At 39.9% G+C, this 19,473-nt stretch overlaps 1 protein-coding gene across 1 annotated transcript; it reads right to left on the bottom strand.

Annotated features, from left to right (window-relative positions):
* Window positions 1-17,734: 17,734 nt before the first annotated feature.
* Window positions 17,735-18,802, bottom strand: LOC137501476 (craniofacial development protein 2-like; the record flags this gene model as incomplete). The annotated part of the gene is made up of 1 exon (XM_068228509.1): window positions 17,735-18,802. A coding segment is annotated over exon 1 (843 nt), but the record flags the coding sequence as incomplete, so codon positions are not given.
* Between the last annotated feature and the right edge of the window lie 671 nt (window positions 18,803-19,473).

Genomic DNA, 19,473 nt, shown 5'->3' with positions numbered 1-19,473 from the left:
TCAATCAATCAATCAATCAATCAATCAATCAATCAATCAATACTGATCTGCATTTAGGGCAGTCGCTCAGGTGGCAGATTCCCTATCTGTTGTTTTCCTAGCCTTTCCTTAAATGATTTCAAAGAAATTGGAAATTTATTGAACATCTCCCTTGGTAAGTTATTCCAATCCCTAACTTCCCTTCCCATAATTGAATATTTGCCCCAATTTGTCGACTTGAATTCCAACTTTATCTTCATATTGCTATCTTTTCTACTTTTAAAGACGCTACTCAAACTAATATCATTCCACGCCATCTCTCCGCTGACAGCTCGGAACATACCACTTAATCGAGCAGCTCGTCTCCTTTCTTTCAGTTCTTCCCAGCCCAAACTATGCAACATTTTTGTAACGCTACTCTTTCGTCGGAAATCACCCAGAACAAATCGAGCTGCTTTTCTTTGGATTTTTTCCAGTTCTTGAATCAGGTAATCCTAGTGGGGGTCCCATACACTGGAACCATACTCTAGTTGAGGTCTTACCAGAGACTTATATGCCCTCTCCTTTACATCCTTACTGCCAGTCTCACTCCGTCAATGTGTCTGTGTAGTTCTATCTAGTGTCTGTTAATTTGTTAGCGTGTAGTCAAATACTAATTTATTTTTAATTGTATTATCACGTCGTAAGTAGCCTTCGTGGCTCAGACGACAGCGCGTCGGCCTCTCACCGCTGGATTCCGTAGTTCAAATCCCGGTCACTCTATTTGAGATGTGTGCTGGACAAAGCGGAGGCGGGACAGGTTTTTTATGGTGACCCCGGTTTTCCTGTCATCTTTCATTCCAGCAACACACTCCACTATCATTTCATTTCATCTGTCAGTCATTAATCATTGCCCCAGAGGAGTGCGACAGGCTTCGGCAGCCGGCAAAATTCCTACTCTTGTCACAAGTTGGGAGCTTCATTCATTCCATCCAGACCCGATCCTTGACTGGAAAACAGGTTGTAGGATATCATTGAATTACGCTGTACTTCTGTTTAATTTAATTGCAATACGTGTGTAATTATTGTTTCTATAGTGAAAGTTTTATTGTATAATATTGAATCGAAATCTCAAAAATCTGTTATATCGCACATATGTTGGTAGGCTGTGAACCTTTACCTCTCAATCAAAATTCGCTGAGAAAGCATCAAAAAGCATACCATTTTGTACCGGTGTATCCCTAAAACACGAGAACGTTTTGTTGTGTATAAATGTTTGTGTTCTCCCCTCCCACCATTTCTAATTACCATTCGCCGCTACTGCCGTCGCTGATGGGTTAGTTTCGTAATTGCAACAGTAATCCTATCTAGCAGGGATGAGTGAAAAAAGATAAGACAAAGCACACCTCACTTGACGATAGTGCGTGTAACTTGTAGGGAGTTGAAACATTGTGGGCCACAACTGAGATTGTTGCCATTTCTTGATGGATCTGTTTCTTGGCACAGGCCAGAGCAAAATATAGCTTCGTCCAAAGTTCCAGTTTCATCCGTGGTGGAGAAAATATGGAAGCTCTTGATGTCTTGATGGTGATAAATAATGACATTCGGAACACGACTTGTGCCTCTGAATGTTCTGAAAGTTGCTACTCGTATGGCTGGTCCTGCTGCACTAGCACTTTCTGGCCAGGTGAGAAAAGCAATGGCAAACTACCTTACTCCTCTTATCTTGCCTAGAACGTCTCCTTTAGGCACAGGAATTGACTCTTGTGGTCCCTCTAAAACGGCATAATCTCTGTTGGAGCTATTTGAGGATCCAACTAGCCTCTGGACCGATGACCAGACAGACAGACAGACAGACAGATAGACAGACAGACAGGTCATAACTAGATAGCGGAATTTAGGCAAATGTATGTTCTTCATTAACACATACGATCTCACGGACATTTACATCCAAATAAAGGTGTTTTACAAAGATTAAAATGGCTATTTTGACGCTAGAGCCTGTCTTCTTATTATTTTACAATTATTTTTCACCTGTCTACTTATACTGCTTAGATTACGAGGTAGATAACGATGCCTTCCTTTTCTCGCCATCGGGAAGTCCATCAACGAACGACAAAATAGTGAACTACGTACCTGAAGTTCACCGTTTCTCATTCATTCATAAAATTCCAGCATTCACAAAAAAAAAAAAAAAAAAACAACGGCACATCTCCTTCTTTACCAGAATCTATTTCGTTCTTTGACTCGCCGTTGATGGACTTAACAATAAAAATCTAAATTCGTAAATATTTTCGTTATGATAGTTCTTATGGGCAAGACACTGGAAATTGGACTTTCTAAATTTGTCTTATTTATATTTCTTAAATAGAACTAGTATTTCGAAGGTACTTGTAATAATCGTGAATATCTAACTATTCATTGTACGGTAAGAACGTAGGGGATAGCGTGAGAATTGTGAGTCGTTGCTTCGTGTGTTGCAGAGGAAAAAAAGCGCAAACGAAACCGGTCATGATAATGTAACAAGATCTTCACAGTTACTCGAAGAAAAATGCAAACGATCGTAATGAAACATTGGCGAATTATTATATAGACAGACAGATTGACTATAGTTAATGGACTTTTTTAAACATGGATTTGTTTTCAGGTTATTTTTGTCTAATTACTAAGACTGAAGAACCATACCTACACCATACTGAACTGTGTATATACATAGTTAATATTATGTAGACAACGCGGAGATCGCTGTAAATGAAATGAGACGAACAGTTTATTAACTAAATAGTACTTCTGGAGTGGTCCACCTCCATGGCTAAATGGTTAATGTGCTGGCCTATGGCCACAAGAGTCCCAGGTTCAGTTCCCGGCAGGGTCGGGAATTTTAACCATACTTGGTTAATTCCGCTGACATGGAGACTAAGTGTACGTGTCATCTTCTTCATCATTTCATCCTCATCATGACGCGGAGTTGGCCTACGGGCGTCAAATCAAAAGCCCTGCACCTGGCGAGCCGAACATGACCTCGGGCACTCCCGGCACTAAAAGCCATACGCTATTTCATTTCATTTTTTAATTCTGGAGTTTCAATAAATATCCACATTTATTAGATCCCCTAGTTTCTAGAATTATAGTAAGATTTAGCAAGTCACAGATATATTATATTCTGCCAAACGTTATAGAAAATTATAGGACTCACAACGTTTAGAACACCAATAAAAACATGAGATGGCTATGTGATTCAGATCAGATCGTATAGCTTTTAGTGCATGATGGATTCAAATCCCAACGTGCCGTCGGCAACACTACAGAAGGGTTTCTGTTTTGTGGTTTCCCCATTTTGACATGAGGCAAATGCCAGGGCTGAAGCTTAATTATTAAGGGCATAGCTACCACCTTCTCAGCTGTAGTCTCTCCTCGCCTACTTGTCGCCGAAAATGTATATGATATAGTGCGATGTTATGCCATAGCAAGAAACGAATCATTAAATTCAACTCTATCTGCCTGCATAATGTATTGCCAAGGAAGCACTAATCTCCTGTGCCACGGCGAAAACCACTCTTTCGTATATATCTAGCACATAGTGAGCCTTACATTGATTAGCGAGGGTAGCATTTCATCGATATATGAGCAGTGGCATTTAATTTAAAACTTCAGAGTTCCAAATAACCAGTACTAAAATTTACTGTAAATGTTTACTGTAAATCATCAGCTAAACGTGTATATAATCCACTGCAATGTGGCTTTCTTTGTTTGCGACATAGCTCCGAGAATTAGGAGAATTATACATCGGCTGCGGAGGCCTGTGGCCTGTGGCACCGTCTAAATCAGAGGTGCTCACGCTGGGCGCCCAGCAATGTAACTGGGTGGGCTGGCAAGCGATGAGCGTATGCTATTCAACCACATTGACGTTGAGGCTACGTCACAGGCCGTGAAGATTGGCCGAAGTCCTCCCAGTCACTCTCGAACACTGCTGCGATACCAGAGTTTGAAATGGAGGCAGAAAATAACGTAAGAAAGAGGGCAGAATTTTCAAGTTACGTTGTAAGTAAGGTAAGGGTTGTTCTGCCCGAAGGCAGGTCCGAATCTCCGCAGAGGTGTTCCTGAGCCGGAGTTTACGTGCGGTAGGGTGGCCAGTTCCTTTCCGCTCCTCCATTCCCTTACCCCCACCAACAGCCCGTGGCAACCCATCCAACTCCTGACCACGCCCAATGTTGCTTAACTTCGGAGATCTCACGGGATTCGGTGTTTCAACACGGCTACGTTGTAAGAAATAAGCTATTTATGTCATTGCAGTTTATTGATTTTGACCGGATACAATACAGAGTTAGGCCTACAACCTCAAATATTTTTATAATGTACGTAATGAATTACAATTTACATTTAAGAGGTGCTTTAGAAACAGTTCTGCTATAATACGGAGTTGGGTGGATAAGCTGTGGCTTTTGCTTGTTTTGGGTTTAAATTATCTAATAAACTCATCAACAATTCAATCATACTTATCTAGGATAAAATTAGTTAGGTTATTTATTTGAAAGCATTCTGTACATCTATCTGGTAGATATATTTACGTTGTTATTGTACTTAAATCTTGGTTATTAAATATATATGTCCTCACTCGTGATTAAACTTCCTCTTGCCATTTAGAAGGGGCTGCCTGGTCGATGCGGTAAAGGCGTGCTCGGTTCGCCCGGAAGGACGTGGGTTCGAATACCCGTTAGGAAGTCGAAACATTTAAGAAACGAGATTTCCACTTCCGGAGGTGCATATGACTCTGAGGTTCACTCAGCCTACACCAAGAATAAGTACCAGGTTAATTCCTGGGGGTAAAGGCGGTCGGGCGTAGAGCTAACCACTCTACCCCATCACGTGCCGAGGTTAACAATGGTGGAAGCCTGTACCTTCCACTCCTCCAAGGGCCTTCATGGCCTGTAAGGAGGTGACTTTGCTTTTTGCTTTGTTTGCCATTTGGAGGCTAGCTATTATTACAAGATGCCTGTTAAATTTTAAATACTATTTTCAGAAATTCAGTGAAAAGGGAAAGTCACACAACACTACAAAACTGTGTAAAATCATTGTTGCATTATGTAATTATAGTACTTTTTGCTTAATGAGCAACAGGAATTTTACATTTTTTTAAATGCAAATACTGTCATTCCCATTCAAGGAAATGTAAATCGTAGCTTGTATGTTTAAACCCTGTACCTTTGTAGATTTTAACACAGAAATTATAACGTGCCAGTTTTCTTTGAATGAATAGGAAATATAAGAAAATAAAACATACTGTTCATATCGAGCGCAGTATAAATCAAACTGGGATATCTTGTTTTTTTCTTGCAAGTTGCTTTACGTCGCACCGACACAGATAGGTCCTACGGCGACGATGCGACAGGAAAGGGTTATGAATGGGAAGGAAGCAGCCGTGGCCTTAATTAAGGTACACCCCCAGCATTTACCTGGTGTGAAAATAGGAAACCACGGAAAACCATCTTCAGGGCTGCCGACAGTGGGGTTCGAGCCCAGTATCTCCCGAATACTAGATACTGTCCACACTTTGTTGCGTATATACAGTTTTATTTGTGGAGGAGAGCTTCGTAATCACAGTCGAACATCAATACTCCCTCGCTTCCCTACAAAGTGTGTTCGCTCTCTCGCTTCACTGTGGCGTATGCTTGCTACGTAAGCTGCTCGCATTATGTCACGCCAGCCCGGCTGCACTGGGCTAGGCTCAACGGGTGCCCTGCTGAGCATCTCTGTTCTAAAGGCACCAATACTGAAAAAATGGTCAGCTACTACCATCACAGACGCTTGATGGTGCGATCAGTAGTGAGGGCGAGCCACTGCTTAGACACTACCACTTTCGCTACTGCTGTGGCACCGTCTAAATGCACCCGTTTTCTTTAAGGTATTTCTTTTAAGTCGCCACTAGCTGTGGCCCACGTTAGCTACTGAAAGTGGTCCCGTGTTAAACCAACTTTAAGACGCATAACATCATCCCGTGGCAAAAACGCGACTTATTTCGAACTCATTGTATAGCAATCTAACAAACTATTGGAGTTATCTTGTATGACTTCAACAGATAGTACTGAACACGCTCTGGCATGTCGAATTATTATTATTATTATTATTATTATTATTATTATTATTATTATTATTATTATTATTATTATATTGTGTTTCCCCCTCTAAGGAGCACGTAGAACAATTACTTAGCAGTGGTTTTCTTGTTCTTCTTATCCTTCTCATCTTCTCTATCTTCCTCATCCTTTCAGTTTGGGACTGTCTTCTTTCTTGCGTCCATGCATTTTTCAGTTTCAAATTCCTTCCTGTTGGATTCGTGGTTATGAAGTTATGTGTATTGATTTTCTGCCTGTATGTAGTTCGTGTAGTTCCCAGTGGGTCAATATCGATTTCTGTGAAGTCACTTTGGGTGTCCACCAACCAGTGTATTTTGGATTGTCGGGTTCTGTTGATGAAGTAGAAGATTTATTTGGTCAAGTGAGAGTCATCCATTCATGTGACCGTCGAATTTCATACGTTTTTTTCCGTGCAAGTGAGGTGAATCGTTTAGTCAGCGAGTATAGTTCTGAGCTTTTGCGCATCCAAATACCATCTTGAATCTCGGGTCCAAATATTTTCCTCAGTATTTATCGTTCTAGTGTCTCGATGTCTTTGACGTTGGTGGTTAATGACAAAGTTTTCTTTGCTTAGAGTGCTTCTGTAAAACGACTGTGTGGTAGTGACGAAGTTTGGCTTTGGTGGAGCTATTTCTAGTTGTACATATTCCAGGTGATTGTGCAATCTTTCTGCACGTGTTTTGTTAGCTATTCTTTCGTTGCCAGTGTTTCCAATAATTTAACCCAGGTGCTTGAAATGAGTAACTTGTGTGGTGTTACCATACTTAGTTGCAGTCTATGTACCGTGTTTTTTCGTAAGAGATTTCCTCCTGATGTCGGTCTTATGAAGCTTCTCTATGGCAAGGTTGTCCAGGTAATTATTACAAGTCGTCAGCAAAAGCAAGGCACTTTACGTTGATTGGTTTATCTTTTGTTTCCATTCTTATTCCAGGTAATTCTTTCTCACATGTTTTGATGATCTTATCGAGTACCGGGTGAACGGGAGTGACAACAGTCTCACTCTGTCTTGCTCCAGTTCTAATTTGGAAAGTTTCGGAGATATCACTCATGAATTTTACTTTAGTGAATGTGTCTATTGAGGTTTGTTCGATTAAGATAGTTGTTTTGTTATCCCCCGTATTCAGGAAGTACGAGTATATTAAACACGATGGTGTGCTCAATCGATTCGTAGCTTTTTTGAAGTCCACGAAAGTGACGAATTTGCGGTTCGACTGGCGGTATTATTATTATTGTTATTTGCAAGGCATGGAATAAAACATTAGTATGTGCACAGAAAAGTACAATGTTATGTACGCAATTATTTACATAAATCTTCCTTAGACACTCAATTAACCCAGGTGTCACGTTGACAAAATCTCTAGGGTTACCACGGTAAGCCTCAGGGAACACTCGTATACAATATATTTAATAGTCTGCCTCTCAGCACCACAATCAGACTCGGGAGATGGCAATTTACCGCACTTCTGAAGCGCATCACTGGATGAACCATTGGCCGGTCCGAAATTCTGTAGAGCAGCAATCGGGTTCCAGTCAAGCGACCACTGTTATTAGTCTCTGAGCTGTACATAAGTATGGGTTTCTTGATTGCAGCCTGGTGGTCTGTGGGACAGTAATGTCTCTATAAACATGTAATTGTGGATTTTATCCCGTCTTGTGGAATTCTTGTACCGAGTGCGAAGTCTACAAAGAAGTGAAGGAGCAATGTGACCCAGAACAGGAAGCCGCTGACTTAATGTAGACTTAATAGTACCTGAAATAATCCCCAAAGTGGTGTTGAGTTGCATATCAAATTTGGTGGTGTAGAAACCGTTTACAGTACTCAACAGTAACAAAGACGAGACTGGGAATCGAAGGATAGTGGCACTAGAGCCCATTGTGTACCAAGTAGCTTGCGGTGAATGTTGTTCCGAGTGTTCAGTTTTGTGGCGCTGCTCATCAGGTGTTGACTCACAAGTACTTCGGAAACTTAGGATTTAACAATGTATTGCCAATATATACCTTGGCCTGGAAATTTTTAAGATGGAAGGTTCAAACATCTCTTTTAGTCATGCTTGACTGGAGTCTCCATTTACGAGATTGATTTCTGAGGATAGTGAAGACGTCAGCGGGAATATTTTCAAGTAGATTCAAAGCTACTATTCTTGAAACTATTGTCCAGTCATCCGCGTAAACAGATTTTCTAGATTTTTGTACAAACTAAAACGGAGTGGAGCACGCACAGATCCTTGAGGTAGACCGTTATTTAACTTCTTCGGTTTACTCACTGAATCATCCATTATAACTCTGAACCTCCTACCATTCAACTTGTTGTAGATGATGTAGGCTAAGATTTTGCAAAGGAACACGTGCAGCATTTTATACACAAGCCCCTATCTCCACAGGGTTTGTTTAGAGTCTTTAGTTCAATAAATTCCACAAATGTCTTAATGGGCGTCTCTATGTATGGCAAGGCATAGTACGTAGCCGGTGCAACTGCGCTGAGGCCTAAAGTCAGGTTGTTCGATGCGATGTGCTCAAGTAGTGTAGGAGGAATTCTGTTAAAGAGAAGTCGCTTTAACAGATTGCAGCAAACACTCAGTAATATAATTTGTCTGGACCTGTTAGGATTAACAGCAGATTTTCCAGGATTTACCCCAAAAACTGCTACAAAGGATAGAAAGGGAACACCTTATCACCTGCGCTGGTTACACAGTCTGCTTCAATTGAGATTGTACGTAAACCAAACCCCATGGCACTACAGCCCTTGAAGGGCCTTGGCCTACTAAGCGACCACTGCGCAGCCCGAATGCCTACAGATTACAAGGTTGTCGTGTGGTCAGCACGACGAATCCTCTCGGCCGTTTTCTTGGCTTTCTAGACCGGAGCTACTATTTCACCGTCAGGTAGCTCCTCAATTCTAATCCTGCAGGCTTAGTGAACCTCGATCCAGCCCTCAGGTCCAGGTAAAAATCTCTGACCTGGTCGGGAAGCGAACCCGGGGCCTGCGGGTAAGAGGCAGACACCTTACCCCTACACCACGGGGCCGGCACTGTACGTAAAATAAATTCAAATAATGTAAAATGAATCTTTACTCTAATTTTTATGAAATTTAAGTAGGTGGATTATTTCTCTGTGGAACTAAGTTTTACTAAATTTAGAGATTAACACTTTTCATAATATATTACTTGTATTAACATAATTTGTTTGTTTCTTTCTTTTCAGGTAAGTGAGCTGATTTTTGAAGAAGATTGAATTCGATCAGTGAGTCTGTTGTTTATATCTATTTTAGTTTTTCTATTACTTCATTTCCATAAGATATATTGCGGGTGACAATAGGGAAGGAACTAGTATATGACGGTGCTGTATTACCTCACTCTCCAAGATGTAACAAAGACAACTGAACCTACAATGTTCGTTATTTACATTGTATTACTTAACTTATTTACATATTATACCTCACCTATACTTAAGTTGATAATTACCTATGAGGGTCATTTCAGAATTTACGGCACTTATCTTCCGATAAAGCTGTAGCAACAGCGTAAATCCCGTAAATGCGTTTGAAGGCCACTAGAATGTGTTTCTCAATGCTTGCACCAAACTGCGCCGGGCACAGGAGCTAATAGCAAGGAACAATTGTAATATAAGTAAATGTAAATCATTGTTGTATTACGTAAACAAATCTTGCTCATCTGGAAGTCCTATTAAAATTCGAAACACTACAATTCCTGCACTGTCCTCTGCGTGTCTTATGTTAAGAAGTTTCTGATACCGGCCATTTGTACCTCCGTTCACTTTACTACAGTTCCACGGTTGTCACTCGCCTATCGCCTAATACTTCTCTTAGCTCCACGTGACACTGACGTGGGTTCCTTCCACGGAGAACTGTTATATTCGCATTTACCCGTTGTTCAATCTTACATCCATCTTGGAGTACAACCGGTAAAACTTTCAGCAAGAAACATTCAGAAGAGTGTGACACAGGTTCCCAAATGAACTTCCCGTTTTCCCACATGTTCGGAAGATTTAGTTCGATTGTCATGATTCATGACTCTAACTCCATTTTTTTACTTACTACTGTGCTCTATACCATTTTAAACAGTTCTATGAAATCAATTTCTAACTGAAAATGCAATTTCAGTGTGTAGGGTTTAAAAGCAAATTTCAATACGCATACAGTGTTTGCAATTAAATATTAAGTACTGAGCTCTCCCAACTGAGTTTGACTTCTTATTCAATACAAACTGAATAGTGGATATCGGAGCGCTGGTTTCATTCCCTGAAACTTGCAGTGTTGATACAAGACAACTGTTACTGGTGACAAATGTCTGTTGTTATATATATGTAGTGACTTTAAGAAGTCATTTAATACATTCTCATTTAGACAGCGAAAATAATGATTTAGTGGGGTATACAATAGTATAAAACTAGCAATCTACGCTCGTGAACGATGTGTGACTCATGAGATTATGCTTTGTGACCTGCATTGACAAATAAATAAATAAATAAATAAATAAATAAATAAATAAATAAATAAATAAATAAATAAATAAATACATGTACTGTATTTTCTTCCTTTATACAGAGTATGGGAAGTACATCATTTGTAAAACTACAATTCGCACATTTTAGGAAATGCTTGCAATATCGTATGATGTCCCGTATTAATCCGTATTTAAAAATTCGTAAATATATTCTGCGACTTCTTTATTTGTCGTGAAAGTATAATATTACGTCCCCAATATCTTCATAAAAATGTTTCATAATTGAAGTTAAACCCGTTCTTCAACCATCATAAGAAATTTTTCTAAAATTCAAAGCCGCGGTTAAGAAATAGATTCATCTTTATATAAATCTCAATGAATTATTGAAATATTTTAGGACTCTCAGTTTTAAATTAGTTCAATTAATTTCTTATACGTTGGTGTCCATAATTTAGGAAACTCCGCAAAAAAATGTAATTTTCATATCTAAGCACTCAGTTTATTTTCACCAATTTGAACGACTCTAAAATCATAAAATAATTCATTCATCGAAACAAGTTACTTAATAAAATAAAATTTGTTAAACCTAATGTTTGTGGAAATATTTGATTTTCAGTAAGTTTTAATGTGATGTGTTTTGCATTTGTTTCGTAGTAAGCTTATATAATTGCTCTGTCAGATAACCTTTACCTTAATCGCAGCATCAAATCTGTGAATCATAGAGTCCATGAGGTATTTCAGTTCTTCTGTGTTGATACTTCGAAACCAGTTGTGACAATGGCTTCAGTAAATTGAATTTTTTCATGCTGGGATTTCTCTTTGAAACCAAAGTTTTCAAATTTGACCACAGATTTTCAATCAGATTAGGGTGTAGGCTCTCCCCAGACCTCTTTGAAACCTTTATGTTCTACTCCTCAACCCACTGCATAACAATTTTGACAGTATGTCACGATGCACCATTCTGCTAAAATTTTACGTCTTTTTCATTTGGGCTTAAGTCTCCAGTAGAGTAATAGCTTTTCCTACTAAATCTCTGTCGTTATTTGTTGGCATTCAGGGTCCTCTGAATAACATGTAGTTCCTCTCTTTCACTTCTGGACATTGAGCCCTCCCCCTCCCCCCCACCCCAAGAAACATAGAAATGGAATGTTTCATAACTACTGTGTGGTACTTGGGATTCTAAACTTATCCTTGTCGCCACTGCTCACATTCGTGCTCCAAACATAAATGTCATTTTCCATCGCGCCAAATCAACCTTGCTCAATCATCATTGACTTTACATCCGTTCAAGTTATTTTCACGTTTCCTTTTATTTTTTTTACAAAAAAAACTTTTTCTATGATGCTTCTAGAGCGTTTTGGAATAATTTCCGTGTAATATTTATTTCATAAATGTCAATTCCACAGTATAGTACAACCTCCCGCATCTATTTAGAATACACAGTGCAATATCTCAGAGGTAATCTGCAAATTTCCCTGACGTCCCTTGTACTTATTGTTTTCTATCAGGTCACTGAGATAATTTGGAGAATTTGGTACATTTTTACTGTATATCTGGCATACATTTAGTTCTCCGGATGCTGTATCCCCTTCATAAATATTTCTGGGAATCTCCTTGTATGTGTAGCCTCTTTCTCAGCGAGTGATGGCCTTGCTTCATTTACGTGTTCAGGTCCTACTTATAGGCTAACTCTGTTGAGATTACTTAAACTCAAATTAAGGGATGAAGATGTAACAGTGGTGGTATATGGAAGGAAGATTACCTCAGAACGACATAGTATTAGCTGTAATCTCCCCCAGGAGTAAACAATGTACTAAAAATACTCGAGAATACAATCATCGACAATTTTATTAATGGTAAAATGTTCATTGGATGGACGAAGCAGTAGTGTATTTATATCCATGTCATTGGGTATCAAAGTACACCAAAATACATTGTTTGTAAATACTACGGAAACAAGGACTAATTATCTCGATTACAGATCAAAATTAGCTTCACAGTTATTGATGTGGTTTAACATTTCGTTCACCTGCTAGTAAATACGCGTGCTGTGATAATACACTTCAGATACAAAAATGTTCCGGAAGTATGGCTACCAGTGTACTTGCAGTTCTACAATACATTTGACTCCTACATGAACTGAAGTTGGTTTACAAATAGAAGTACACAGTGTGCAGTTGATTTACAGGTTGTATTACAGGAATCGCTATTACAACAATCTAACAACCAAAACTTAGTCACTTACGTACTTAAATACAGGATCTGCGCCTGATTGTCAGTGCTAGCAATTTTTATTTTTTAGATAATGATTTATTAATTCATTAAAGAAAAGTGATACAACTTGGATGGGTTATTCGTTTTACTATATTATTTTCATTGAACATTTGTTTGTTATTTGTCTTGTTTGTTTTAAATCTGTTATAATTTCTGACACTCTGTACAGTTTTCTAAACGATGTTATCTAATCATCCCTTTTTGACCTGGAAGAATTTATTTTTAGTTGCTGATCTACAGCTATTTTCATTTCACTCCTGTCTGAAGCGAAGTCGACCCTTCTTTGAACAGCATTGAGGTTTAATTCCTCGCTCCGCAGTTTCAATATGTTTCTCTATTGAGAGACGAATACTGGCCAGTACCCTTTGCGCCAAGGGATTATAAAAGGAAGAACGCTGTACCGAGGATTACATGCCCGCGGGAAGAAACTCGTCCAAACTCTGATCGAAGGGAGTCCTCGCTCCGTTTGCTCAGCTGAACCATAATCTGCTCGCCGCTATTCTTCGAGCGAAGACCAGTCTGCGTTTGAGGAAAAGCGTGATGTACAAAGAACGTTTTCTGTACTTATGCATCAGTTACGCGAGTAATCATTTGAAATTATGATGACCATTGGTAGAAAGAAACTGAACGATATTAGAGCAGTGCATCTCCAAGATCTGCAACGAAATATCAATCATTTTCCCACAATGTGGTAACAGAACAATTCTGTGGAAATATTACAGTAGTTTAATTTGTATATTTATTACCAAAGTTAAAAGAGCGTTCGTGGCTCAGGCGATAGTGGGACGGCCTCTCACCGCTGGGTTCCGTTGTTCAAATCCCGGTCACTCTATGTGGATTTGTGCTGGACAAAGTGGAGGCGGGACAGGTTTTTCTCCGGGTACTCCGGTTTACCCTGTCCTCATTCACTCCAGCAACACTCTCCAGTATCATTTCATCTGTCAATCATTAATCATTGCCCCAGAGGAGTGTAACAGGCTCTGGCGGCCGGCACAATTTATATTCTCGCCGCTAGATGGGGGCTTCATTCTCTACATTCTTGACCCGGTCGAATGACTGGAAACAGGTTGTGGACTTTCCATTAACAAGGTTAATTTGATTTATAATAAACCTAAATGTATTTAATGAAATTAACTTCAGGATGCATAAACGTCTCCATTTTTCCTGAAATATTCATCCACTAATTAATAGAAAGTTAACACTGTATCTATGTACGCGGTGTACGAAAAACGTCATCATTTAATAATACGCTGTGTGAAGTGGATGAGTTTACTTGAAATGTAGATAAATGCTAAGTTAGGAATGAACTCGGTGGATGAAGTTGGACATATGAACCTCCTTCAGAAGTGGACTCATGTGAGGCGCATGGAGGAGTACAGGCTTTCTAGGAGAATAATAGACTTGGTCATGGAAGGTAAGAGAAGCAGAGGGAGAACAAGACGACTGGACGTGTGGAATGAAACGAGGTCACAGAGCTAGTTCAAACAGAAGATTTTGGAAGACTTTAATTTGAAGGAACGCATTCCGAACTTCTGTGTCATGCATCAGTTAAGCGAGTACCCATTTAAAATAATGACTGGCACCTGTAGAATGGACCTATAAAATTTTAGAGCGGTGTATCTGAAAGTATCTGCAAGAAAATATCAATGAAAATGAAAATCCACAGCCTGTTTCCATTCATTTGACCGGGTCAGGAATGGAATGAATGAAGCTCCCATCTAGCGGCGAGGAGAGGAGTCGCACTCCCCTGGAGCAATGATTAATTAATGAAAGATGAAATGAAATGATATGGGAGAGTATTGCTGGAGTGAAATATGATAGGCGAAACCGGAGTACCCGGAGAAAAACCTGTCCCGCCTCCGCTTTGTCAAGCACAAATCTCACATGAAGTGACCGGGATTTGAACCACGGAACCCACAGGTGCGAGGCCGGCTCGCTGCCGCCTGAGTCACGGAGGCTCAAAATATCAATATCTCGTCGCAATAAAGTAAATCATAACAATTCTGTAGAAGCAATCGTTTATATCATTTTCTAACAATAAACCTAACTTGAGATTCCTGTTGCATTGATACTGACGTGCGGTCCCAGGAGCCGTCCCCAAATAGAATTGTAATGAAATATTTTACACTTTAGAACAAAACATCGTCGTTACGCCTACGAAAACCGCTATGTGATAATAGTTTCGGAGAAATACTGACCCGCAGCACACATACATTATGAGAAGCGAGAATTCCTTGACAATATTCGCACAATATCGAACCTTAGATGACAGAACCTAACCGTCCAAAGTTCTAAGCTAAAATATATTTCACACAGAGGTATAATATATCTGGATCAACTAGAAATTGAACATTAACCAGTTTTTATGTTTGGCATTAAGAATTTCTACAATTTACAACTGATCACAACCAGTTTTTTTTTGCTAGGGGCTTTACGTCGCACCGACACAGATAGTTCTTATGGCGACGATGGGATAGGAAAGGCCTAGGAGTTGGAAGGAAGCGGCCGTGGCCTTAATTAAGGTACAGCCCCAGCATTTGCCTGGTGTGAAAATGGGAAACCACGGAAAACCATCTTCAGGGCTGCCGATAGTGGGATTCGAACCTACTATCTCCCGGGTGCAAGCTCACAGCCGCGCGCCTCTGCACGCGCGGCCAACTCGCCCGGTCCAAATTAATTTAAAATAAGACGGAAACCCACACAAAATTTGGAATTGATTAGGTAATTTGCTGCAAAGCTATAATCAAAACACTTGAAGACCTAAAATAAATAAGGCTCTAAGCGCCAAAGTTACACATTTGGATGTTGTTGTTAGTCGTTTAGTCGCTTTCGACTCTCCGTGACCCCATAGACCAAAGTGCGCCATTTCTTCCTGTCGTATACAATTTTCCGAAGTCTTTCTAAATTGAGAGCCGTGGCTTCCTTGATGTCATCAATCCACCTCATCCGTTGTCGCCCTCTTCTCCTGTTACCATCAGTCTTCCCCAGCATTAAGGTCTTTTCCAGTGAATCATGTTTTCTCATGATATGACCGAAGTACTTTAGTTTTTGCCTGAGTATTTGACCTTCCAGTGAACAGCCTGGGTTGATTTCCTGTAATATGGACTTATTAGATCTCTTCGCAGTCCACGGAACTCTAAGGAGTTTTCTCCAACACCATAGTTCAAATGCATCTATTCTTCGGCGCTCAGCCTTTCTTACTGTCCAGGTTTCGCTTCCGTACATTGCTACTGGGAAGACCATAGCCTTCACTATACGAATCTTCGTTCTTAAAGTTACGTCTCTACTCTTGAAAACGTTATCAAGGTTGGCCATTGCCTTCCTCCCAAGGAGCAAGCGTCTCTTAATTTCATGGCTGCAATCGCCATCAGCAGTTATTTTGGAGCCCAAGTAGATGAAACTGGGAACAACCTCCATTGTTTCACCATTTATATGCCAGGAGGTGATAGGTTTAGTTGCCATGATCTTTGTTTTCTTGACATTCAACCTTAGTCCAGCTTTTGAACTTTCTTCTTTCACCTTCATTAGTAGATACTTAAGTTGTTCTTCACTTTCTGCCAACAGGGTGGTGTCATCAGCATATCTAAGGTTATTTATATGTATCCCACCAATTTTAGCTCCAGTTTCTGTTTCATCTAATTTGGCATTCCTCATCACATACTCTGCATATAAGTTGAATAAGTAAGGTGACAATATGCAGCCTTGACGTACACCTTTCTCAATCTTGACCCATTCAGTTGTTCCATATAGGGTTCTCACCGTAGCTTCCTGATCAGAGTAGAGATTTCTCATAAGGCAAATAAGATGATCTGGTACTCCCATAGTCTTGAGTACTTGCCACAATTTATTGTGGTCGACACAGTCAAAGGCTTGAGCATAGTCAATAAAGCATAAGTATAGGTCTTTCTGGAATTCTCTTGCTTTCTCCATAATCCAGCGAATATTAGCAATTTGATCTCTGGTTCCTCTGCCTTTGCGGAAACCGGCTTGTTCTTCAGGTAGTTCTCGATCTACATACTGCCGAAGCCTATTTTGCAGGATCTTGAGCATAACCTTACTAGCATGCGATATAAGTGCGATTGTTCGGTAGTTTGAACATTCTTTAGCGCTGCCCTTCTTTGGAATTGGGATGAACACTGAGTTTTTCCAATCTTTTGGCCACTGCTGGGTTTTCCATATTTGCTGACATATTGAATGTAGCACTTTCACAGCATCCTCTCCTAGGATTTTGAACAGTTCTGCAGGGATTCCATCATAACCACTTGCCTTATTGTTTGCAATACTCTCTAGGGCCCACTTGACCTCACTTTCTAAGATATCTGGTTCTGGCTCTGACAACAGAGTAACTTCATCATCAGGAGTATTCCCATCTTTCCTATACAAATTGCCTACATATTCCCTCCACCTTTCTTTAATCTCCTCTGCTTCAGTAAGATCTTTTCCATTTTTATCTTTTATCATTCCAATCTTAGCCTGGAATTTCCCTCTGATGTCTCCAATTCTTATGTAAAGATCTCTTGTCTTACCCAGTCTGTTATTTTCCTCAACTTCCTTGCACTGTTCATTCAAAAAGGCATTCTTATCTCTTCTAGCTAGTTTCTGAAACTCTGCATTTAATTTAGACATTTTCGATCTTTCCCCTTTGATTTTTGCATTCCTTCTTTCTTCTGCTATTTGTAGTGCTTCACCCGATAACCATGTGGCCTTCTTCTTGTTCTTTTTCTTGGGAATATGCTTTTCCGCTGTCTCCTTAACAACACAACGTACTTCTGACCATAGCTCTTCTGGGATTCTATCTCTTAAATCTAATCCATTAAATCTGTTTCTAACCTCTACTGTATATTCAAGAGGTATGCTATTTAGGTCATATCTGCTTGATGGTTTAGCTCTGTCAATCCTCTTTAATTTGAGCCGGAATTTGGAAATTAAGAGCTCGTGATCTGATCCACAATCAGCCCCAGGCCTTGTTTTGGATGACTGTACAGCACTCCTCCACCTTTGACTACAGAGTATGTAGTCGATCTGATTCCGACATTTACCATCTGGCGAGGTCCAGGTGTATAGGCGTCGTTTGGGCAATTGAAACAGTGTGTTGGTAATGACCAGTGAGTTGTCTTGACAGAATTCTAGGAGTCTCTGTCCAGCTTCATTTGTTGTGCCAAGGCCAAATTTTTCCGTTACTCCATCTACAGTTTGATTTCCTACTTTGGCATTCCAGTCGCCAATAATGAAGACGACATCCTTCTTTGGTGTTAACTGTAGCAATTCTCGTAAGTCTTCATAAAACTGGTCAATATCTTCCTCTTCAGCTTCAGTGGTTGGTGCGTAAATTTGTATGACTGTGATGTTAAAAGGTTGGCCTTGAAAACGTACAGACATCATTCTATCAGTTTTAAAATTGCACCCCATTATAGTTTTACGCACCCTGTTGCTAACTATGAGGGCAACTCCATTTTTCTTTTGGTTTTCATGTCCAGAATAGTATACCATGTACTCATCTGTAGCAAATTCACCAATACCAATCCATCTCACTTCGCTTATTCCCAGTATATCGATGCCCAGTCTCTTCATTTCTCGTTTGACTATATCCAGCTTTCCTTGATACATGGATCTTACATTCCAAGTTCCTAAACAGTACTGTTCCTTGCAGCATCGCACATTTCTTGAGGCTTCTCTCAACGTAGTTCCCCCCGGAGATCCGACTGGGGAACTTGAAACTCCGGAATATTTTGAATTGAGCAAAGCCATGGGGTTTTCTTGGGAAAATTACAGTGGTGGTTTCCCGTTGCCTTCCACTGTCCTCCACTCCTGTTGGCTCACTGACCCAGTTTCCCGCTGGGGTTGTAAACCCAACCTTCCACTGGGTTGCTCAGCTTAACAGGGGCACCACGCGTAGGTAGGATTTGGAGAATTGAGGTGTGAGAGGCTAAGTGAACTCTCTTGGTGAGTTCATATATTCGCATCACACCCCCGTTTCTAGCCAGAGTCTCAAGATGTTCGTAGAGACTCCCTCAGGTCGTTTGGATATATAGTGTGAAATAGAATCTACACGTCAAAGTTAACAATATATAAAAGGCTCGATCTGCCACGAATGATGCATGGTGTAGTAACAATATCTATCAACAGATGGCATGCTCCATGCCAGTGCCATCTATACTTTAAACTCATTTTCCTCAAAACTATTATTTTTTGGCACTTAGAACCTTATTTATTTCAAGTCTTCAGTTGTTATTTTTATAAATTGCTTGGAAAATACTCCTTGCGGCACAGATTTCATTATATTTGGGCTAAAATTTGGCGCCCTTGCCGAAAATACTCATATACTCGTACTTATTAATAACTGTGCTTTTTAAGTCTGGTATAAACTATTGGATAAAAACGTTTTTCAATTGTTCGTGCAATAAGTAAAAAGCTAGTTTGATGCCGTTTTAGGAGAAAAAATATTCAACTGATGATAAAACGCAGAACTACTTTTAATTCCTGTACATACCAGTACTGAAGATTTCACATTGTTAAGAACTCTGTCGCAAGGGGAATTTTATACATGGTAATGTGCTGAAAATATTTTAAGGTAGAAAAATGCAATTGCAAGTGTTAAGAAACGTACTTGCTTTTAAACCCCTCTGGACTGTAAATTACTCTCT

The sequence above is a fragment of the Anabrus simplex genome, chromosome 7 (assembly GCF_040414725.1).
Source record: "Anabrus simplex isolate iqAnaSimp1 chromosome 7, ASM4041472v1, whole genome shotgun sequence".
In the NCBI taxonomy this organism is placed as follows: domain Eukaryota; kingdom Metazoa; phylum Arthropoda; class Insecta; order Orthoptera; family Tettigoniidae; genus Anabrus; species Anabrus simplex.
The sequence above is the reverse complement of the archived record's forward strand: the minus strand, read 5'-3'. Positions and strand labels throughout refer to the sequence as shown.